Genomic DNA, 25,917 nt, shown 5'->3' with positions numbered 1-25,917 from the left:
TGGAAGATGCGCGTCAGAGCGCTGGTACGGAGGAGCGTGCCAAGCTCGAAGGTCTGGAAGATGCGCGTTGCGCGCTGGTCTGGAGAGCGTGCCAAGCTCGAGCGTCCTTGGAAGATGCGCGTTGCGCGCTGTGGACTGGAGAGCGTCTGCGCTGGTCTGGATGTGCGTCAGGACGACAGCTGCGCGGGGGGTCTGAAGTGGATGACTGGGATGCCTCCCGTGGAAGTCTAGGGAGCGCAGACCAGTCCCACTCTCAGGCAACGGCGACAGCAGGCGAAGGCTGGAGCAAACATCTCGACGCCGGAGAATGGAACAGCATAGGCAGACAGAGGATCTCCCGAAAGAGTCTAGATGTTTAGAGAATATGACTCGGCAAGTATACAACACGACCCCACGCCAAAACGAGGGGAAGCGCCCTGGTATTTAAAGCCCACAGGGGGACTAATTAGCCTGCCACCACAGGTGCGAGAGATAATAGAATATCAAACAGGTGTGGCCACTAAGGGTAAGGAACGAGAGGGTGGGGGCTAGAGAGAGTGAGTAGGGAATTCCTAACAGTAGGCTTAAAGAAGACAGAGAATAGGGAATTCCTAACAGTAGGCTTAAAGAAGACAGAGAAAAGGTAGTGAGCAGCGGGCAAAACCTCACAGGTTTTGGTTCAGGATAGGTGTAATACAGGGTTAAAAATAAATCCCATGGGACATTATTCCAACCTGTTACCTGTCAGAATCTTAAAATAGACACTTCAAAGATTAATAAAAAACAGGTGGTGAAAAAAAATCCACCCTATGCAGGTGGACCTATGTTTCCATTCTAGACTATAGTGGCTGTTCTGTATAGTTTAATAGGAGCCTAATACTGCTTTTCTAATTTAAGGCTCACGATGACCTGTAACAATGACATAGTATAGGCATATTATACATTTCCTGAATCCTTATGGTCCTGAGAGTGTTGTAGTTATTGTATTTTGTGTCTCTGTTGCTCCTAGATGACACAAGGCTAAAAGATAGTATATCATTTAGGCGAAAATCGTGTAGAAATGTGTGTTGTTGACTGTTCAAAGAGCTCCAGTGACCTCTATATTGGTCAGAAAGTTTCACATCTTAGCTTGAATGAAAGATGACATAGTCCCCTTTAAAATGATACCAAACACAATATTGTGAAACATTGACAGATGTCCTCTACGTGAGTCTAAACAGGATATGCACCAGCATCTGAAATGCAATTTCCTGAGGGGGTGGTATACTTCATGACTTGATAATTATGATAAAGCTACCACTCTGGAAGGGCTATCATACAAAAATATCATCTACAGACATAGATCTTTGAAAAAATTATATGTAAGTTTATTCACCCTGAGTGGCACCGACAAGTGAAATGTTGGCCTCTGGCCCATGGACTATATGCTGTGATATGCAGTGGTGAGGCTGACACTGTGACGATAAAGTTAAGTCTTTGGCGCCATCTAGTGGACGTCTAAGACATCAAGCCTAAATGCTCACCCATGTGCACATGGGAGTGTCATTTAGAGAAAAATCAAATGAAATAAATTGTATTAGTTGATTTATTCAAATGTACATTGAAAAGAAAACCCCCAGGTTACACACACACTCACAAACATACATGCACACACGAACACACACACATCCATGACATGTACACACACACACACACACACACACACACACACACACACACACACACACACACACACACACACACACACACACACACACACACACACACACACACACACACATACACCCAAACAAACAAACATACTGTATAAGCAGATGCACACACACATACATACACTCACACACACAAACAAATACACATACATGCACAGTATACAGTACACATGACATGCACACACAGATGCACACATACAGTACATACAAACACACACACGCACGCGCACACACACACACAGATAATTGTATTAAGTGCAGTGCCCGCTCTGTCTGCTTGGCCCCCAGAAATGCTGCTTGCAGCATTCTTGAGAAGAACCGCTCATCCACTCTGCACCTCCTCGGATCCCCGGCAAAATACGTGCCGAGTGTGAAGTCGATCAGATTAACGCTTCTCGAGATTATGTGAAGGACAAGTGCAGAAGTAGATCCGCACAGCAAATCGCTTCCATTGAAGGGATTTCATTATGTGAGTGACGTTTCCAGCAGCGAGGCGCCTCCTCAGACCGCCATCTTAAAGATGTTATAGATACAAATGTTATGTAGCGTAATACTTTTTTTTTTATCTACAGAGTTTTTAGTACAGAATAAAAGTATTGCTTCCCCCCTGGTTCATGACGGCCAATTGTAAGATAGTACCCCTTTAAAATTAAAAATGTTGTACTCTGTTTTTATAAATTGTTATTTCTTTTATTATTATTGTTCTGTTATCTCCCTGTGAAGTTCTGTGTATTGTTATTATGGTTATTGTATTGTGTTGTCTTGTTTTCATGTTAAGTAATAATAAAAAGATTTTATCAAAAAAAATTAAAAAAAATTCAAAATGAATGTTGCTGTTGTTGTTGTTTACATGTTGCAGGCATGTATCCCCTCCCTACTTCCCATTTCCTCCATGTAGAATGCACATGGACCAAAATCATCAACTGCAAACTCAACCACCCTGGACTCCATACACAAACATCACACCATCACACGCGCAAACAAAATCATTAGTGACCCCCTGCATCCAGCTCATCACCTCTTCCAACACCTACCCTCTGGTAGGAGGTTTAGGTCACTAGGTAGTCGTACTGTAAGGTTCAATAACAGTTTCTTCCCCAAGGCCATACAACTGCTCAACTCCAACTTCTCCTAAATTTACCCCCTGCTGTTATGTCTCTTCTGGTTTATGTTACATTGAACTGACATCTATAGTTTTTCGTACTGTACTGTTTCCGTCAAGTATTTGTTCTAGGTGGTGTTTTCTGTACTGTACTGTTCCATGTGTCTTTTTATGTTTTATGTGGTGTATTGTCGCAGCTACCACCTGCACCGTGCTTGAATTCCACCGGCCTGGTCGTGTGGCAATAAAAGGAACTAGGAACTTGGAACTTGGAACCTGATTGGACAAATTACATGCTTAAGGTATATTTTTTAATACAGCACCCATCCTGTTGGGTATTGGGATGTTATTTTTATTTATTTATTTAAGGACAGCTATACAGACACAAATACAGACAGACAGAGATTCCTTCCTTTATAGTTAGATGTAATGATTTGTGTATGTGTTCACTGATATTTGTAATTTCTAAGGCCCTTATTGGTAAGCTACCCCCTTATACTACATCATTATTGGAATGGAATTTTGGAACCTATGGAACCCGTTCTAGTGACTGGCTGGTCCTTAACACAATAATTGCCAAAAACGAGTATACTCGTTATTGTCCGCCATGCGAATATCGGCAAAAACGAGTTTACTTGTTTTTGGGATCGTTACTTCATTTATTCGCTATATCTATTCATAATTCATGTCTGCGGCCTCTGTAGACCCTGGTGAATGTGTCTGAGCTGGCAGACGTCAACACCGCCCTCTACTGCCTTGCGGAGCTATTGCATTCCATTGGAAATGGGCTGGTGTGCTTTATGAGCCAATCTGAGCCGTGGGGGCAGGGTTTAAATACTCAGGCGAGCCAGGGGCTTACAACGACGGCATGGAATATTAAAGTAATTATACATTTGTCCAAAATAGTTGGTTCAGATATGGTTAAGCAGCTGCCCTGTGATCAGATGAATCCATATTATTTATTTTTCCGACATCAAATGCGTAATTTCTTATCGTACAAATATTGTCATATTTATTTTAATTATGATTAAATAATTAATTCGAAGGAGGCCTGTAGCGTTGACGTGAAGGAATCACTATGAGAACACAGTCTGTCAAGTTATAATGACATTTTAAATTAGTCAATCAATCATGAGATTTGATCGTGGCTGAGAGCAGATTTAAGAGTGCTCCTCAGCACTCTTAAATCTGCTCTCAGCCACGATCAAATCTGATCTCAGGAAAATTTGGGGACTCCCACTCCCAGCCCTATTATGTCTTAAATGGGCCGAAATCTGGCTAAGACGGAATTTTTTGTCGTAACTTCGTTCGGGAATGAGACCCATTGACTAAAGCGCTGGCACTCAAGCGATAAATAGCGCACCCCCTGCTGGCAACCAATGTGTTAACACAACACGGTAACTTACCATCTTTTGATAATAAAGATTGAAAACAATGTTCCTCTGAAAACTTCAAAAGGAGTTACATGATTATTTGTGTGAGGTACTCAGTTTTGGCTCCACTTTCCCTACAGTGGAACGTTAACATTGTTATCATTCCTCATTGTCACCATGGGGGGCTGCAGCTAGCTTGAAGCCTGGAGCTAACTGAGCCCCATGCTGTGCCCAAGATAATTAAGAAATAACCGTCATCTGGTGAGGAACAATTAAATTCAAAGTGTCTTGTTGGAGCTGTCAGTCATAATTGTTTGCAAGTTGTCCATCTTTATTCCAACAAAATACAAAACAAGTATCAGTTGAAGTGAAATGCATGATACCTGTTAGTAGAAGAGAATACACATGACCCACTGCAACACGCTGCAACATGGTACTAATTGACCACAGGAAAGGTACATAATGTACGTTATGTTGTAGCTATGAGTAATATATTTACATATTGTTTACGTAATATATTCACGTTTAGTAACAGCAAAAGTCCAAAACAAATCACCACGACTCGAACTAACAATAATTGTGGCCACGGGCGGGTGTTCTCACCACTAGACTAAACCACCCATCCACTCTGATGCAAACTCAGCAATACTATGATGATGGTTTATTTGAACGTTTAATAGTTATGGTTAAGATATAACGTTAGGGTTGTGGTTAACACATTCTGCGCCATAAACGAGTTACTCCTTATTGGCCACCATGAGTTGAGCGCCAGAAACGAGTTAACTCTTTTTTGGGATCGTTATTTCATTTATTTGCTATATCTATTCATAATTCATAGCTGCAGCCTCGGGTATCCTCTTCAGAGCCTGTCTGAGCTGGCAGACGGTCAACACTGCCCTCTACTGCCAGGCGGAGCTATTGCATCTCATTGAAAATGGGTCGGTGTGTTTTAGGAGGCGATCTGAGCCAGGCGGGCGGGGTGTAAATACTCGGGGCGAACCAGTTCTATACAACGGTGGCATCAAGCAGTAACTCCGCCCGCCCATCATTGTGAACCGGTCGGTAGTGTGGTGCGGACCTCCACAAGCATTATTTGAAATTGCGATCAGATATTTGGAATATCTCTTTTGCATTACATCAGATACAAGGTAAGAAGATTATATATAAATTTAATCGTTGATCTGACATTTATTTCTACCGCGATCACAGCTATATGTGTGGACCGTGTATGGCTGTTTACCATTGGCTGTGGTGGGGGTGGGGGGGGGGAGCGCCCCGCTACAACGGTCATTTCATGTATGGACGAGGAGACATACTAATGATAATCTAGTGGTGATTTCAGGATGATTAGAAAATCAGCCGAAAAATTACAACGTGATGACTGGCTTACAGTAAAACGCCTTTTTCTCGCGTTTTTCCTGGAATAACTGAAAAACACCCAAACCATACTCTATTCAAAACGGTATAAAACGGAAATGTACAGATGAAAAAACAATCTGTCTCGGGCATGTTGACTAGAAGCAACTCACTGAGACCCGACGGCGTTATTAGACCCATAGATATAATATAAGATATATTTTAAGCACTGGCAAATGTCAGTCTAAAACTATATCCATTGAATAAAGACCTGGCGATGAATGGGGTATCAGCACCCCCTGGTGCTGGCGGTCAATGTGTTTAAGGTTAGGGTTACGGTTATGGTTAGTTTAAGGTAACGGTTAGGGTTTGGGTGTTCTGGGTTATCAGAAAAATTTGTCTCAGTAGTCTTGGGGTAAATGCACCACGGTTTGATTCCCAGCAGGGGAACTCAGACATTTTCTGAAAATGTTGAAAGTAAAAAAAATAAAAAGTAATATGTACTTATTATTTATTATTATTACTCATTTGTAGTACGTACACATCGTACAATGACAACGGTTGCTTCCTCTACATGGGACCAAAATCACAGCTGGAATGAATGGGAACATTCAAAATGGATATCAGTTAGCTAGTTGACAAACAAGTACTAATTTAACTAGTTTGCTAAGTTCATTTCAGGGGTTCAAAAACATCAACAATAACAACAACCGTGAAAACTGATTCATCACGGCAATGTTAGCCAATGTTAACATCTCATAGTAACCGATCACTCTAGTCCCATGAATTTGTTTACATTCGGAAGCTTCCTGTATGCTACAGTAACTTGACATCTTCTTCTAATGCCCCTTTTCCACTGCATGGTACCTACTCGACTCTACTCTACTCTACTCAGCCTTTTCGGTTTTCCATTGCCAAAATTTGCGGATGGTATCTGGTACCCGGTACTTTTTTAGTACCAGCTTTCTTGAGGTTCCAAGCGGGTAGAAGTGGTACCAAAAAAGTGACGTGAAACACTGCAGACCACTGATTGGTCAGAAGAGAGAAGCGTCACACGTTGGAGCGTCTGCACAAAAACAGAAACCCGCCATCTTTAATGCCTCGCGTAGGAGGCATTATTTGTTTGCAGCAGGAACAAGTGCAATAAACAAAAAAGGATACATTCACTGTGTATTCTGCCTCATTTATCATCAACACAATTTACCACCGAGCGGAGAGTTTACGATCACAAAAAGATCGCTGATTTGTTAGCTTATGTGATTGCGTGTTACCGTTAGCATTGCGGCTAGCGTACATAGCATGCACAGATCAATATAACTCGCTATTGATTGTTTGTACTAGTAACGTTAATGCTAGTAGAATAGACACAACGTGAGGTAATTATCATCATCAATTTTAGACCGGTTATTACCTAATGCTAACGTTAGTAGAATAGACACGAGAGGTAACGTTAACGTTAGTAGAATAGACACGAGCGGTAACGTTAACGCTAGTAGAATAGACACGAGAGGTAACGTTAATGTTAGTAGAATAGATACGAGAGGTAACGTTAACGCTAGTAGAATAGACACGAGAGGTAACATTAGCAGAATAGACACACCGAGAGTCTGGTTAATGTTGTTATTGATTGATTGATTGAAAACTGTGTTTACTCTGGCTTGCTCCAAACCCTCACGGATATAGCTATGCTCACGGAGCTCTCATGCTGTATGCCAGCGGCCCCACCTCCCCACACGGAGACAAACGGAGTACTACCTGCAGTGGAAAAGGAACGAAGTACCAGGTACCTAAAGCGAGTAGAGTAGGGTCGAGTCGAGTAGGTACTATGCAATGGAAAAGAGGCATAATAGAGCGTCAAATTGCTGTAGCCCCAGTTTGCCTGCCACTGCAGCGGCCTGGCGGTCTGCCGACAGGAGCTGCTTTCATTACAGAGTATGTCATGTTGTGACCTACTCCGATTTCTTGACATATAAGAGATGTAGATGGGAATATAACGCCATCACCTATTGTAACTTAAAATTCACATCTGTTTGTGTACAAAACCTTCCATGTAATGAAAACAAAAACCCTGTTTAACATGACACCTTTAACTCATACTTGTCTTTGAGATACGAGTTCTGCCACGAGTTCTGCTTTCACCCTTGTGACGTGGACATCCTTTTAGGTTTGGACCCGAGGTTCCAAAAAGAGAGAACAGTGCAGCCATTTCAGATTAAACACAGACCGATGCTTCCGGTAATTCTTCACTTGGCCTTTCGTCGTCTTCCCTGGTGCTGCTACTGTTCCAGGAGAGCTTCGTAGATGTACGACTTCAGGAATCGAGGGTAACAGTCGTTCTCCATCAGGCTGTATATCTTCTTCTGCGCCCTGTCGAAGGAACTCTGGCTCGGTTCGGAGATGGATTCGCCGATATCTTCCCTGGTCCCGCAGTCGATGTTTATCTGCGTTTGGAAAAAACGGATTTGATTGCGATCATGCAAAATATGCCACTGATCCCCATTCCCGAATTTCCCCAAGGGGATCAATAAAGGAATATCGTATCTAATCTGGGCTGAAAACAAGTAGTAGGAAGCCACACACTATTCTGCTCCAACACTCATTGACTGGTCGTTTCAACCCCTGAAACGGACAGGAAGTGGAGGTAGAACTGTCGGACAGGCATACATTGGCGCTAGAGCATATCAAGAACACAGCAAGCATGGATTCTGGGGTCGTTGTGATGAATTCTCCATTGTAGTTATATGGAACATGTATTCTGGGGTCGTTGTGAGTGAAGTCTCCATTGTAGTTCTATGGAACATGGATTCTGGGGTCGTTGTGAGTGAATTATCCATTGTAGTTCTATGGAACATGGATTCTGGGGTCGTTGTGAGTGAATTCTCCATTGTAGTTCTATGGAACATGCGTCTGGTGCGGTGAGACGATGCAGATTTGATCCTGTTTACTCTGATTGGCTGAGTTGCCCCTCTGGAGAGCCTTTTTTCTGGCAATTTTAACTACATTAGTAGTGATGCACGATATATCGGCCGCCGATATAATATCGGCCGATATGGCAGTTTTTTTTAACACATCGGTATCAGTCCGATATCAAGATTGGGTCGATATTAAAAAAATATATATACAGTATGTTGCCCATATGCACATGTCCAGAGTTAATTATATTGATTTGTTATATTGTTTACACTGCTTTTTTACTACCTGTACCTCCCCTCCCCCCTCCCCCATGCTGCTATGATGCCTGAATTTCCCCAAGGGGATCAATAAAGGAATATCTTATCTTATCTTATCTTACAAGCATCTCCGCTGCAAATACAGGGAGGGGCAAGAAGGCGCGACACTGTGCCCCCCCCCCCCCCCCCCCCCCCCCCCGGTGCCCCCACGTTGATTTTTTTTTATACTTATATAAAGTATAAAGTATACTTTTATATATAAGGGGGTGAACTCTTTTCATTAAAAGGGAATACCACCCATTTGAAGAATTCACATATTATGTTCTTCATGTATCCCAGGAGAGTTCAGTCAGTATTTGAGAACACACTCACCACTCATTCCTAAAGCTATGAGATCAGAGAGTGAACGCTGTAATTTGGGGCTTCTCCAGAGACGATAAATGGGTCTCTGTTCTTTGTGAGGCCATAACATGTTTGTGAGCTTGTACACCCAGACAAGTATTTAATTCTGCTTCAGTTCACACAAACATTTTACGGACCTCACAAAGTCAGAGCCCTATTCGTTGTCTATGATGGAGCAGCCCTATACTTTACATCCCAGTCACATCACCGGTCGGAGAGAGGGGTTCTCTCTCTGATGACTAGCTTTAGGAGAGAGTGGTGCACACTCACAGATACTGACTGAGCTGTCTTGCGGGCACAGGCAGAACACATTCTTAAAATGGGTGGCTGACATCCCCATTTTAACATGGGAGAGGGGGTGCCAGAGTGAAGGGATTGCCGTTCGCTGTCCATTCCGCTTCCAGTCTCGGGGGCGTAATGGCTCTTCGTCAGGTCATTAGGTGATGATGATGATGATGATGATGATGATGATGATGATGATGATGATGATGATGATGCTGATGATGATGATGCTGGTGATGATGATGACAACGACCATACGAAGAGCCATTGGGTTCAAAATGTCGTCCAGTGAACGAGGGTAGAAGCAGAAGAGTGCGTTCAGCTTCTTTCTTCTTTACACATTAAATGTGTCATCATTACTATTTATGATCAAAACGAAAGATCTATTTAATACCAAGAGATATATTCATCTTATCTTGCACATACTACCCCCCCCCCCCCCCCCCCCCCCCACACACACACACACATGCACACTTGGTGTTTTGTTATTATGTAGTTTTCTTGTTGTTTTCTCCTTTTTTTCTTTTTTACTTGTTTACTATTCCTGTATTGTACTGTTGTATTGCACAGTAAGAAGGACTTGTGTTGTAGGACAGAGGGTTGCAATGAGAAGAGAGAGAGAGAGAGAGAGAGAGAGAGAGAGAGAGAGAGAGAGAGAGAGAGAGAGAGAGAGAGAGAGAGAGAGAGAGAGAGAGAGAGAGAGAGAGAGAGAGAGAGAGAGAGAGAGAGAGGAGGGAGAGAGAGAAAAATAGAGAGAGAAGAGAGAGAAGAGAGGAGGAGATAGGTATGATCTAAACTCATATGACGCCTGTCAGAAATTGGAAACAAATCCCGCATGAGGGCGAGTGAGAGGGAGCGAGACAGAGAGAGAGAAAAAGAGAGAGCGATGGTGCAATCTTTCCTCGCGTCCGACTCCATTTCCGTCTCACTTCCCTGTACCTGTCTCGGTGCGTCAACCTGGACAAACTCTGTGAAGATCCTGCTGGCAGCAGAAATCATCTCTGCTTGATTGGATATCTTTTTGTACTCCTCACAGGCCAGCCAGAACAGCAGGTTCTCCTCACTGTACTCCGTCTTCAGGAACTCCTCAAATACCAGCTGGCCCGCTGCAAGAGAGAGAGAGAGAGAGAGAGAGAGAGAGAGAGAGAGAGAGAGAGAGAGAGAGAGAGAGAGAGAGAGAGGAGAGAGAGAGAGAGAGAGAGAGAGAGAAGAGAGAGAGAGAGAGAGAGAGAGAGAGAGAGAGACGCGGGGGGAGAGAGAGAGAGAGGAGGGAGAGAGGAGACAGGCGGGGGAGAGAGAGAGATAGGGAGGAGGGAGAGAGAGAGAGAGAGGAGGGAGAAAGAGAGAGAAGACAGGGCGGCAGGGGGAGAGAGAGAAGAGAGATAGATGAGGGACAGAGGAGGGAGAAGGGGAGAGGAGAGAGAGGGGACAGAGAGGAGAGAGAGATAAGGAAGATAAGAGATAGAGGGGAGAGAGAGGAGAGCGAAGGGAGAGAGAGAGGGAGAGAGAGAGAGAGAGGGAGAGAAGGGGATATAAATGTCACTCACTCCACTCACTCATCACCACTCACTCACTCACTCACTCACTCACTCACTCACTCACCTGTCACTCACCTGTCACTCACTCACCACTCACTCACTCACTCACTCACTCACTCACTCACTCACTCACTCACTCACTCACTCACTCACTCACTCACCTCACTCACTCTCCTGTCACTCACTCACCTGTCACTCACTCACTTCACTCACCTCCCTCACTCACTCACTCACTCACTCCTCACTCACCCTCACTCACTCACTCACCTCACTCACTCACTCACTCACTCACTCAATCACTCACCTCACTCTCTCACTCACTCACTCACTCACTCACTCACTCACTCACTCACTCACTCACTCACTCACTGTCACTCACCTGTCACTCACTCACTCACTCACTCACTCACTCACCTCACTCACTCACCACTCACTCACTCACCTGTCACTCACTCACGTCACTCACTCCCTCACTCACTCACTCACTCACTCACTCACTCACTCACTCACTCACTCATCACTCACTCTCACTCACTCACTCACTACTCAATCACTCTCTCTCACTCACTCACTCACCTCACTCACTCACTCACTCACTCACTCACTCACTCACTCACTCACGGGTTAGCCACCCTGCCCCTATAATAATAATAATAATAATAATAATAATAATAATAATAATAATAATAATAATAATTAATAATAATAATAATAATAGATTGGATTTTAAGAGAGAAGCGCCTTTCTCAGACTCAAGGACACTGTACAAGGAAAGGATGGAAAAATAAAAAAATAAAATTGAAAAGAATATAATAAATACATAAAAGATAAAAAAATTAATTATGAATATCCCTAGTGGCGACTCACAGGCATGACACCTTTTTGATCAGTTCACAACCAGAACAACCCATAAAATCACCCCCCACATGTTATCTCATGTTATCTCCAATGTGTCTTCACATGTGATTTACATTATTTCAGTTGGGCAATTGTCATGTTGTCACATATGGAACATATTTTCACTTAATCACATAAGGAAAAAAGGACTACACACAAGTGTAGTTATACAAACACACATACACACACACAGTTGGATACACATACACACACCACACCTACATACTCCACACAAAACGCTTTTTCCACTTTTCTCTGAAGGGCTACATCTATATAGATGTATTCATGGGGTCGTAATTATAACGCTGGTGTGAAACGTTCATCAGGAGTCTTTTGGGAGCGGAAACCAACACAGAACTGCTGCTACGGCGTTACTCAACCAAATTGCTTCGCATAAATCACAGCTGGTGAACTGACAGCAATTGACAGAACGTAACGTTTGTCCACAGACTTGTTTGTTTGTTTTTTTCATCCAAATTACTCCAGACCCTAACCCCCCCCCCAGGGGCGTAGCTGGGGGGGGGGGGGGTAGCTTAGGATGATTCCAAGGGCCCAGCACTGGGGGGGGGGGGGCAACATTTTTTTTTTTTTTTTTTTTTTTACTAGACATCACTCAGGTGTATTATTGATGCTCCCATTGATACTATGTTTGTTTCTGAAGTGTGTTGTGTGTGTGTGTGTGTGTGTGTGTGTGTGTGTGTGTGTGTGTGTGTGAGATATAGAGAGAGAGGGGGCTTTGGTAGACTATTGCATTGGTCCATTCATTGAAGATGAACGCAATGCGACATCCTTTACTAGGCTCACCCACCAACAGTGCAGGTGCTGAACTGCTGATCCGAATGTATAGGTAAAAACGATATTATGCGTTTTCATCAATAAAAAATGACCAAAAGAAATTCTGCTTGCGCGCTTACGCGCGCTCACATTCACTGGGGGCCTACAAATACATTCTTTCATGGGGCCCAGAATCTGGAGCTACACCCCCCCCCCCCCCCTTCGATCACATGGGATATGAAATCAAGATGTCTAGTGGAGGGAATATGAAAGTTATGTGATCATGTCAACATCTTTCTCTGGGCATCTTGTGATGGATCACGGTTTATGAGGGCTTTATTTTAGTTTATTATAATTATTTTTTTAATCCACTTTTTCTCCCATTTTTCTAATTTTCTCCCATCCCAATTTCGTATTTCCAATTCTTCTCTCCCCTGTCTTGAACGTTGCTAGACTATGCCTCCCACTGGTCGGCTGTAGTAAGTAAGTAAGTAAGTAAGTAAGTAAGTAAGTAAGTAAGTAAGTAAGTAAGTAAGTAAGTAAGTAAGTAAGTAAGTAAGTAAGTAAGTAAGTAAGTAAGTAAGTAAGTAAGTAAGTAAGTAAGTAAGTAAGTAAGTAAGTAAGTAAGTAAGTAAGTAAGTATTTATAAAGCACCTTTCATACATGTCATGTAGCTCAAAGTGCTGTACACAAACATAGGCATATATAACGATAAAAGCAATAAAGTCACAGTGATCAGTTAAGATCAATGTTTAAAAAAAATAAAAATAATAATAATAATAATAATAATAATAATAATAATAATAATAATAATAATAATAATAATAATAATAATAATAATAATAATAATAATAATAATAATAATAATAATAATAATAATAATAATAACGTAAAAATGAAAACAGTCATTTGCTGACCAGTTTGGGAGAACAGGTCCGCACAAACATGTCCGTTCAGTAGCAACCGGAAGTAGGAAATGCACTAAACCAATGCACTTGTACAGTAGGTAGCAATGTTAGCTCTTATAACGTTAGTGTAGTTACGTTTTTATTAGTGGTCAGAGTTGGGTCCATAAGGCTTATCCAAGCCCCATGGATCCATCAGTGGTCGCGTATTGTATGCGTATGTACCCGTTCCCTCATCTAAAGAGTTGGGTCCATAAGGCTTATCCAAGCCTTACGGATCCATCAGTGGTCGCGTATTGTGTGCGTATGTACCTGTTCCCTCATCTAAAGAGTTGGGTCCACAAGGCTTATCCAAGCCTCATGGATCCATCAGGCTTTCCCAAGCCATAGCGTCTTTGTGTTATGTCTCATAACGTTAGCCAGTTAGGAAGTAGGAAATGCACTAAACCAATGCACTTGTACTTGTTTAGCAGCAACTGGAAGTAGGAAGTGCACTAGACCAATAACTAGTAGGTAGCAACGTTAGCTCTCATAACGTGCACTAAACCAATGCTAAACCAATATCTAGTAGGTAGCAACGTTAGCTCTCATAACGTGCACTAAACCAATGCACTTGTACTTGTTTAGCAGCAACCGGAAGTAGGAAGTGCACTAAACCAATGCACTTGTACAGTACGAAGCAGCGTTGGCTCTCATAACGTCAGTTAGCCAGCAGCTCCGGGTACAGCAGGTAGCAACATTAGCTCTCATAACGTTAGCCAGTTAGCAGCTCCGGGTACTAAAAATAAAGCATCACATTAATAAGACAACAGTAATACAAGTACGGCAATAGGCAAAGTACAGTAAAATAATATTTCAGTAAAAGATCAATACATAAAAAATATAAACATAATAATAAAAACATTTCAATAAGATACTCGCTTTCCCTAAGGCATGGTACACTATTTGTAAGCTAGACTGTATAGGTACGTTTTTAATTTTCCTTTAAAAATGTGTATGGAGCTGGCGTTTCTGATGTGTGTTGGTAGTGTGTTCCATAGTTTTGGGGCATAGTTGGCAAATGCCATACTTCCTATCCTCTTTTGGTTTCTGGGTGTGTCTAGTAAACCTGTAGTGGATGACCGTAGCGTTCTTGAGGGCAGATAACTAACTAGGGAATTTGCTATGTATTTTGGGCCTTGCTCATTAAGAGCTTTATATGTCAGGAAGAGGACCTTAAAATCAATTCTATGAGTTATTGGAAGCCAGTGCAGAGTGGCTAGGACTGGAGTGATATGTTCTCTTCTCTTTGTATGAGTTAGTAATCGAGCTGCAGAGTTTTGGATAAGCTGAAGCTTCCCAATGGTTGCTTTGGGAAGACCAGTGAACAGTGCATTACAATAGTCAAGCCGGCTTGAGACAAAAGCATGAATCAGTGTCTCTGCATCCTTTTTATTTACGAAAGGTCTTACTTTCGCTATGTTTCTTAGGTGGAAGAATGACGTTTTCATGGCCTTATTAATATGAGACTTAAAGGTCAGGTCTGAGTCCAAGATGACACCTAGGCTTGTAACCTCAGTTTTTACATAGAATGACAGACTCCCCAGGTTTTCACACAGCACTTCCCTTTTCGCTTTTGGGCCGATCAATAGGGTTTCGGTCTTGCTTTCGTTTAATTTTAGGAAGTTATTGTTCATCCACTTGTTTATTGCTAACAGACAGTTTGTAATGGACTGTATGGCTGTAGTGTTATTTGGATCTGCGGAGATATATCATCAGCATAACTATGGAAGCATACATTGTGGTCTCGAATGATGTCCCAGAGGGGCAGCATATATAGTGAGAAGAGTAATGGACCAAGGCAGCTTCCTTGTGCAACTCCAAAGTTGCTGTCATGTTTCTCGGATACATTGTCTCCAAGCTTAACATAGAACCTTCTCCCCTTAATGTATGTTATGAGCCAATTTAGTACATGATCGGAAAAGCCAACCAGTCTTTCAAGACGACTGATCAGGATATTATGGTCAATCGTATCGAACGCTGCACTAAGGTCCAGTAGGACAAGAATTGAGACTTTGCCAGCATCGGAGTTTAGCCTGAGGTCGCTAACTATTTTAGTAAGGGCAGTTTCAGTGCTGTGATTTGTTCTGAAACCTGATTGTAATTCCTCCATGATGTTATTATCTTTGAGAAAGGAGTTTATTTGTACTGAGACTATCTTTTCTAATATCTTGCTGATAAATGGAAGGTTCGATATTGGCCTATAGCTTTTTAGTTTGTTTACGTCTAAGTTTGTTTTCTTTAGTAGTGGTTTTACTACAGCCGTTTTAAATGCATCTGGAAAAGTGCCTGTTTGAAGCGACATATTTATGATTTCAAGGACATGATTTGAGACACTATCGAACACCCGCTTGAGAAATGCTGTTGGTATAGGATCAAGGCAGGAGGTGGCGGAATTACACTCAGAGACAATCTTACAGAGGTCAGGTAATGTAATACATGTGAATTCCCCCATAGTTATATCAGGTGGGTTTCCACTCACAGCCAGATCTATATCAGAGGCAATGCTTGCTCTAATCAATGATATTTTTTCATTAAAGAAAACTGCGAACTCTTCACATTTTGTGGCTGATTGCTGCGGTATATGGGGGGGTGGCATGTTAATGAGCCGGTCGATGGTGGAAAAAAGTACCCTGGAGTTACCCATATTTTCTGAGATCATTTTGGAAAAATATTCCTTTCTCGCAAGTTGTATTGCCTTATTGTATGCGCCCATGGCGTCTTTGTATAAATTAAAGTGAGCTGTGAGTTTGAATTTCCTCCATTTTCGCTCGGCTATCCTACATTTTCTCTTGTTATCTTTAACATTGATTTTATTTAACCATGGAGAGATTCTATCAGTTTTTACCTTTTTAACCTTCAGAGGGGCGACAGTATCTAACACTGTTGACAAGGTGCTGTGGAAGTTTTGCACTATCTGATTTAAGGAGGATTCACTGCATTGGTCATATGATTTCATCATACTAGAGAATTTTGCTTCAGCTCTAGCGTCCAGAAGCCTTCTGTGAACTAGGAATTCGCTTCTGGTCTTATGTAATATTAGACTTGTACCGTAGAACACACAGTAATGGTCAGAAATTGGAATTTGTTTTACCGATACATTCTCAATGTTTAGCCCTGTTGTTATTAGTAGGTCCAGAGTGTTGCCATGTTGGTGGGTGGCCTCGTGAACATGTTGCATCAGTCCAAAACTGTCCAGTAGGTTCAGAAACTCGCAACCCCTGGGGTCATCCTTTTTGTTGATATGAATGTTTAGATCTCCATTAAGAATGATTCTATCATACCTGGTAATGCAGATCGATATGAGTTCTGAAAATTCCTGTATGAAGAGTGGCGAGTACCTTGGTGGTCGATACAATGTCACACACACTACTGGCAGTTCTGTTTTCAATACAATAGCAAGGTATTCAAATGATGAAAATGTTCCCAGGTCAATATCACTGCACACAAATTGAGTGGAGATGATGGCTGCTATTCCTCCTCCCCTCCCACTCTGTCTGTTTGATTGATAGAATTTAAAATTGGAAGGGCAGGTTTCAATCAGTGTTGCTACACCAGTGATGTTGTCTAGCCATGTTTCTACTAAAAACATACAATGTACAATTTTTTTTACTATGAGTTCATTTATCAGAAATGATTTTTGTTTCAGCGCTCTAACGTTGAACAGTGCTAGTTTTAGCTGTACGGGTTCTGTAGTGGGGCGTGAGACAGTCTGTGGTTGAACACTGATATTGATGAGGTTTAATTTACATATGGGACGTGATAATGAGTAATTGATTAGTCTTCTGGTGGTCAGAACCGGGATGACACTCAACGTGTTTATTTGTAACTTAGGCTGCTTCTGTATATAATCTACAGAGCTAGATAGGCTTAGTTGTCAGGCCAGTGATGCTACACATTGTATGACGTTATGCTTTAGCACATTTACCCCCGATATGTTTGGATGGATGCCATCGGGTCTGTAATGGTCTTTCCTGGACCAGAGCAGATCAAAGTTATTTATATAGCAAAGTCCTGTAGCAGTACAATAGGCCTGCAGCCACTGGTGCAACGAGAACAGACGGCTAAATCATTCAGATCCACGACCTATGGATGGAATGGGGCCGGACACAATGCATATTTTGCCCAGGCTCTCAATAGTGAGTATGAGTGATTCAAAGTCAGATTGGAGTTTAGCGGATTGTCTAGCCATTACGTCATTTGCTCCGATATGAATGATAACGGTGTTGGCGGAGGGATATCTGTCGATGATTTCAGGAGTACACTCTAGTAAGTCAGTAACCTTTAAACCGGAAAAACAATATGTAATGCCGTGTGGTATTTGCAAAAACCTGCTGATGGAATCTCCGATGAGTAGGATCTCTGGCTGTTCATGGATGCATCCCCTGTCGTAGATGGCCAGGTTTCTATGGTGAAAAGCCACGGGAGTAGCGTTGCTGGCGGATGTAGCCGGTTGGTCGGGCAGCAGCGCCGTGTGGAGGGGCTCGTTCACAGCGGCATTTCCATCGATAACACTCGCCGTTTGAATGACCGCACTGGCATGGGCTGCAGAGCATCGCAGGCGAGGACGTTTCATCCTCGGGGAGTCGGACCCATCACCCGAGCCTGGGGAGTTTGGCGATGCGAGAGCACATATGGCAGAGCGCTTTCTGCTCTGGGGCGCAGCTCTACTTCCGTGGCCGAGCCGTGAGCTGGAGAGGGCCGTCCTGGCAGCTTCGCTTGGAGCCTGGCTAGTAGCTAGCATCGGAAAGTCATTGAGCAAGGCTAAAGCACTAGCAGCAGGAGACTGAAGCGAGGGAGAGCCCAGGAGGCCGGGATCATTACACAGAGGATTGAATCGGTTGGATAGTTGAGGTGAATCAACGGGATCGTAGAGAGGAAGGGAGAGCTTCCTTCGGCCCCTCACCACTGTCGCCCAGGAGGGACTACTGGAGCGGCCCGCGTCCGCTTGCTCCATGCTAGCCAGCCTGGACATGAGCGCCGTTTGACGCTTAAGAAGATCCATTACTAGCATCTCAATGGACTTCAGTTCCGTTCGTATTTCTGCGACATCCGACGTCGGAGCCATTTCCTCGGGAGAGTTAAACACTGTGAGTACTGTAGCGTGTAGCTGTAGCTATGGTAACAACAAGCTTCGATAGCTTAGGTCACGTCCAGTAAAAAGTCACATAAAACCAATAAATCCAACAGCATAAACGATAAGAGCAAAAGTCACAGTGATCAGTTAAGATCAATGGTTAAAAAATGGTAGAAAGAAAGAAAACAAAAACGTAGAAAGAAAACAGTCTAAAGTTTGAAAGTTTGGTAGGTCCGCAAAAACACGTCCGTTCAGCAGCAACCGTAAGTACTACTGAGTAGGTTGTGATGGAGTGAGGATAGAAGCCTTGCATCACGTGTCCCCTCCGGTACACGAGGAGGCAGCCTGTCGCATCTTTTCACCGCAGCAGCTCGAACTCTCAATGGCGAGGAGTAACACGTGGGAGGCTCATGCTGCCCATGATACGTCCTGTTTCCGCCGCACCGCCGTCACCCAACCGACCTGTAGGAGTCGCTGTCCACAATGTCCAATCCCCACCCACCGACTTTCCCACCCTCTAACACTGCGAATTGTGTTAGTATGATGGCCGGCCAAGCCGGTAGCAACGGCGAGAGCTGGGCTCGATACCAGCATCTCCTGCGTTAGTGGCGAGCGCCTTGCCCACTGCGCCACTCAGCCGCTATTTTAGTTTATTCTAATGTGCTTTGGCTTTATTTCGTCTTTCTGTGAGGGTCAGCTGTCTATTTTGTCTTTCCGTGAGGGACAGCTGTCAATCACTGGCCTCTGTGGTTAATTGCCGTGCGGCATGGCAGGTGTGTGGGCTTGATTGCCACCTGATTGGTGTCAGGTGTGCAGTGCCTTTAAGTAGGTTTGGTTGACTGTGTTCAGATGCTTGTCCATTTCATGTTTTTCCCTCAACAGTAGAGGAGTGTCCCAAGCTCATGCTTCTAGGGTTTTCTCTGTCTCTAGTGCTATTGTTTTTCTAGTTGTTTTCAACTGCTAGGCAGTGGTGGTTATTTTGGGATTTTTACCCAGTTATTTTATACTGGTGTTTTGTGTTACCTACCGTTTTTATTTATTTTATTCTTGTGTTTTCCCCCACCCTCTCTCATCGCTCAGCGATTCCAGTGGGTACCCCTGGGGTAACTTTAAGATTCCCCTGTTTGTGTGTGTCTGCATGTGTGCCCTCCCCAATCATGACACATCTAGTGTACCACACACGCACCTATCTGCCTAATTAATTCCAATGAATTAACAATAAAGAAATGTTTGCCTATTTTGTGCCTATGTAGTATAATATCCCTTTTAAAGTTCAACGGATGGGCTTGGAAAGTGCGACCCCATCTCCTATATCTGTAGATCGACAACTCAGACCTTGAAAAAACAGATGAGAGGAAAAAAAGGGGCTAAGAAACATCACAGACCATCTGAAAGAGAGAGAGAGAGGGAGAGATATTAAGATTCAGAGTTTTATTTGCCACATGGAAGCAATTCAATCATACAGTTTTCATACAAAATCATAAATAACATTCTACCATGGGCAAAAGGAGCAGGAAGAAGAATACTTCTTATAGTTAGTTACCTGCCCCCTATTCCTAAACTAAACAAGTATTACTTGATGGTCGGTGTACAACCTAGTTTACCCAAAATAATAATTCATACCATATACAAAGAAACAAACAATCCACAGATTAAACAAGACATTTTTAATTATTATAATAATAATAATAATAATAATAATAATAATAATAATAATAATAATAATAATAATAATAATAATAATAATAATAATAATAATAATAATAATAATAATAAACAAGAAATTCACATTTGAATTTCATACTGACTAAATATATTTTTTTATAATTATTTTTGAATTGACAAACACTATTACATCCCTTAACACTTTAATCGCCGGGGTTAAATTCATAATTTACCATCCCTCGCCAGCCCTATTTAACATGAAGAAGTTCCCCTTCTTTGCAGGGCTATAACTTTTTAAATTATATTGCTAAATTGCCATTATTATGGCCCATTCAATGTCCTATATGTATTGTTCAGGGTGTAGCAACGTTAAACTTTTTCATTCACATATTCATACTAAAATATGGTCTAAAGTATAAATATGTTTTTATCATTTTCTGCAGCTTTCTTCAGCCCTAAATGCATTATATTGATGATCAAATACAGTTTGGTAGGAATCTGTGCAACATAAAAAATTTCAAATGGACGTGCTTCTAGAAGTTTCTACGTATCATCTGATGATGACCGGATGGGCGGGGGATCGTTTATAATTCCGTGGGCAGCGTTAGATTATTCATCCAGAGTGGGTCATATGTTCATCAGAGCAGTTAGTAAAGAACACGTTATATATAGAATATAACGCTGAATCTTACCGTGGCTTCCTCGCGCCGCTGGCAGATGAGCGTGGAACAGAATTTTTTCTATTATGGGATGTAGAAATGCCCGATCCATTTCCAGGTTGTATAATAGTATATACGTCCAAATCATGTTGTTTTTTTGAGTTATTTGCACTGATCGATGTTCACTGTATCAAGACGGAGTCTCTCTAACGATAGCGAGTGGCCGGACCACATATGGATGAGCACTACCGGTTCAAAGGTTAATATCCGGTTGGCGATCTGCCGATCGGCCACCAGATGACGCTCTTGAACCGCTAGAGAGTTGAGAGGAGATCAGCAGTGTGTCTCAGGGCTCCGGAAAAGAAATATTTTTTAAATATTGACATCAAATACGAGTTACGGCGTCTTCGGCAAAATGAGCATGGCGATTAAAGTGTTAAGCTCGCTATGGAGAGAATTCCACAACTTTACACCAATAACTGAAGGACACATCTGTTTAAGTGTTGTACGTGCAAACTGATGTTTAAAATTGTATTTCCTCCTACCAAACTCACTTTCTAAATGAAAAATAACTTTTCTGGCAGTGTCTTATTTCTTGCCCTAAACATAATTAACACTGTTTGAAACGTAACCATGTCTTCAAGTTTAATTATTCTAGATTTAATAAATAATATGTTTGTGTGTTCTCGATAATTCACTTTATGTGTGATTCTTACAGCCCTCTTCTGTAGTATATATAATGGTTTTATATTGGTCACATAAGTATTCCCCCATACTTCAACACAATAACTGAGATAAGGTCAGATGAGTGAACAGTAGAGTGTTCTCATTGCCTCATACTCTAACACATCCTTTACTTTATTCATAACAAAAATACTATTGGACATCTTTTTTGTGAGATTTCCATGTTAGTTTATCATCCATAATTACACCAAGCAAACGGAATTCAGTAACTCTCTCAATATCCACTCCATCTATGGACAATACTATATTTTCATCTAGTTTTCGATTGCCAAAAATCACAAATTTAGTTTTTTTCAGATTCAGTGATAGCTTATTTACATCAAACCATTTTTTTTGCTTTTTCATTTCATACACAATATATTCAGCTAGTTCCTTTAAATGATTTCCAGAGCAAAATAAATTGGTATCATCAGCAAACAATACAAACTGTAATAGTTTTGAAACATCACAAATATCATTCATATATAAAAGAAAGAGTTTAGGCCCCAAAACCGAACCTTGCGGTACCACACATTACATTTTCATTAGCTCGGATTTGACATATTTGCCTATTGTGGAGATAACTACTCAATCATTCAAAAACCATTCCTCTCATACCATATGAACGTAATTTAGAAATTAAAATATTATGATCTAAGGTATAAAATGCCTTTTTTAAATCAATAAACACCCCTGTTGTTAATTTCCTTGTATCTGTTGCTGTTGTTATTTCTTCAATAATATTCATTAACACATTGGGGGCGAACAACGGATATCTCCGTGTTTCGATTCCACCCGTTGTGGACAGAAGCACGGATAAGTCCGTGGCAAGTTGTTATTGCTTTTATTCCATTTTAATAACCTATTCAAGGTCGCCGAGCGGCACTGCAGATTTACCCTACTCTTTGAATTCGAGAAAGTGCAATACCGGCCAGATCTAACTATTTTTTTGGAGTTTCCAGTAGCTGGATTCTATATGTGTAGCCTGTGCCTTGGATTACGTTTTACATCGCAGATTTCACCATGCAATAAGGGGATCATCATCAGCCAATGGACATATCGATCTACCAGATGGAGATCGATAACGGGGAAATGCTCGGGGGGATCCCACCGGACCACGGTAAGATCTTTTTCACGTAAAGGACAGCCCAATCGGGAATTGTTATCATACTCAACCAGGGCAGTTTGTTTTGTTTAGGTGTTTTTGTCAATGTATGGTGATGAGTGTGAATGTGAATTTAATGTGAAGTTATCCGACCCCAGGAAGAATAGCTGCTGCTATGCAAAAGCTAATGGGGAGAAAAAACAGAGTTACCACAAGAACACTGTAGTGAATTATTCACAGTATTTGATCACAGACATCCTGGTTAGCGAACAACACGTGACTGAAATCAAATACTCAACTCCTCCCGCATCGAAGGCTGAGAAAATGCCACGGTTTAGTCAAAGTACCTCGGTTTAGCGTCTCATCTCCAAGTGTATAGCAGATGATTATAATTTTATGACAACAGTAGCTAATGAGCTGTGGCATTGTGTCATACTGTAGGCCTACAGTGAAACACGTCATGAGAACACTATGAATAGTATTCCTGTTTTGTACGCTCTATATATTTTCTACGGAAATACTGTAGTAATTAATAGTATTCCTGTTTTAGTTTTTTTTGGTACATTCACCACAGTGATATAGTGTTGTGATTTATAGTATTCCTATGAAACATAGAAACACTTGCTATGGTGATGCACTTGCACTATAGCATTTATATTTATGGGTACAAAATCCCCAAAGGAATGCTATGTTTACTAATATAATCTTTCTATGAGAGGGGAAGAGAAAGGCACAGGAAAGAAGCTTTCTAGGAGACAAGCGCAAGAGGAACATTCACCAGCTGGGCTTACTTTTACACTCCAGGAGGTTGTCAAGACACTCTCCCCACGCCACCACGTCACCGATCTGAGACCTGCAAAATTAACATTAAAACATGGACTGCATTTATATAACAGCTTTTATCCAAAGCGCTTTACAACTCATGCCTCACATTCACCCCATTCACTCACACATTCACACACCATGCGAGGTGCCGACCGGCTCATCGGGAGCAGTTAGGGGGTTATGTGTCTTTGCTCAAGGACACTTCAACATACTGCTGGGAGGAGCGGGAATCTGTATCAAGCAGATCAATGTATCAAACTGTCAGGGTTTAAACTGTGTTGATATTGGCTATAATCAATCGATATTTGTATTGTTATTGTCTGCATTGCTTTTACCCTTTTTTATTCTCTGCATTGCTTTTATTCTATCTATTTTATGCTCATTTTACTGTATGTCTATTTTACTGAAGCACTTTGGGCTGCAATTCCTGCATGAAAGGTGCAAATAAAGTTTATTATTATCATTAGACGAAAAGGCCCAGCTTATAGCCTACCGGTCATACATTGGGGGCTTTTTTATTAGGACTGCAGTACCATGGTAGTTCAACTGTTCCTTTATTAATCCCCTTGGGGAAATTCAAGTGTCATAGCAGCATGGGGGGGGGGGGGGGGGGTACAGGCAGGATAGGTAGTAATAATAATAGAACATAGAACAAAGTGCAAGTAATAATGATAATCACAAAACAAACTGGTCAGACTACTACTTGACCTTACTCCTAAAACCCACCTCACCCCTGCCCACTTTGACTACCTAGGATGGCTTAGAGTAGACGACAGCAACTTGCAATGGGCCTGGTCTACAAGATACACTACACCACACAGGTACCCAGGGGCGGACCTAGCACATTTGGCGCCCTAGGCAAGATTCACCACTGCGCAGATTTTTTGCTCTGCGCAGTTTTGGCGCACCCCTCTATATCTGCAACCATTATTTTTACATAAAAAAAATTCTAACATAAGAGAAAATTTGCCAAAAATCTAAAACGGTCAGTCGGTCTGAGCACCACCCCCCCCCCCCCCCCCCCCCCCCCCCAAATCAAAACATCGCCGCGCTACCAACCGGTTGACCCTTTTCACTGCGACAATACACCGAAGGTTAACCCTTCCACGACCGTCGGTTGTGTGATAGTAAAGGGTTAACCCTCCGTCGTGTGGCAGTGAAAGGGTTAACAGTTATACAGTAAAGTACTGCACCTATAATTTTTACAAGCAAGAACAAGAGCTAAGAATAAATGTAAAATACACACTAAAGAATTAAAACAAATAAACAACTTAGCTAACACACAATAATAATAATAATAATAATAATAATAATAATAATAATAATAATAATAATAATAATAATAATAATAATAATAACAAACAATAAAATAACGTGCAAATTTGCTTTAAAAGAAAATTATGTATTGTAAAATATGTTACACATATATAATCAAAATATAATATGCTAAATAAACAAACAAATAAATAAAAATTACAAATTCACTTTGTCTAAAGAACTATTTACATTCCACTCCCAATCATCACACTTCAAGGTTAGCCTGTAGCTCCTACTGGTTTCCATTTACAGTGCAATCCTTCTGGCCTTCCTCGCTGCAAAGTCATCAATCAAATTGTCCAACTCCTGAGCCAGCTCCTTCCCATCCAAATCAGATTGCCCTCCATGGTTTAAGGTGTGTACAAGTGCCTCTGCTTGCTTCATCAGCTCTTGGTGTGGCAGGTCTTGGCAGTTGTACAAAATTGCATACCTTTCACCTTGGCACGTTTCTCGTCTTCTTCTTTTCTTTTCTTTTTAAACTGGATGGCCGGATGGCTTTTGCCTCTTCATAGTTCTCTAACGTTAGTCTTTCTTTCCTCAACGCTCAATTCTATAAACACTTGACCGATACCCATCAATGCACAGCGCTCTAGCATGTTCTGACTGTGAACACCTAAAGCTGAGGCTCAGACCGACCAACCGTTTTAGATTTTTGGCTCATTTTCCCTTATGTTAGAATTTTTTTATGTAAAAATAATGGTTGCGCCAAAACTGCACAGAAAAAAAATAAATAAATAAAAAAATATTATTATTTATTTTTTTTGGCGCCCCCCTCTGGGTGGCGCTCTAGGCGACCGTCCGCCTTTAGGAAGGTCCGCCCCTGCAGGTACCCATGTGGATGCATACTTAAGTCCTGTGCTAACCAGCTAGCCCCTGTGTTCACCGCCATATTTAATCGATCCCTGGCGGAGTCAGTGGTCCCTGCCTGCTTCAAGATGTCTACCATCATCCCTGTACCAAAGAAACCCTCCCCAACAGGACTCAATGACTACAGACCGGTGGCACTCACCTCTGTGG

General features: G+C 41.8%; 1 protein-coding gene across 1 annotated transcript; it reads right to left on the bottom strand.

Annotated features, from left to right (window-relative positions):
* Nucleotides 1-7,798: 7,798 nt before the first annotated feature.
* Nucleotides 7,799-24,087, bottom strand: LOC311223582 (regulator of G-protein signaling 8-like; the record flags this gene model as incomplete). Its single annotated transcript, XM_084308360.1, has 4 exons — nucleotides 7,799-7,963; nucleotides 10,316-10,482; nucleotides 23,550-23,611; nucleotides 24,077-24,087. 4 exons carry the CDS (start codon nucleotides 24,085-24,087, stop codon nucleotides 7,799-7,801), a joined length of 405 nt encoding a protein of 134 aa, XP_084164486.1.
* Between the last annotated feature and the right edge of the window lie 1,830 nt (nucleotides 24,088-25,917).

Source organism: Notolepis coatsorum, assembly GCF_963971535.1.
Source record: "Notolepis coatsorum genome assembly, chromosome: 2".
Lineage (NCBI taxonomy): Eukaryota > Metazoa > Chordata > Actinopteri > Aulopiformes > Paralepididae > Notolepis > Notolepis coatsorum.
The sequence above is the reverse complement of the archived record's forward strand: the minus strand, read 5'-3'. Positions and strand labels throughout refer to the sequence as shown.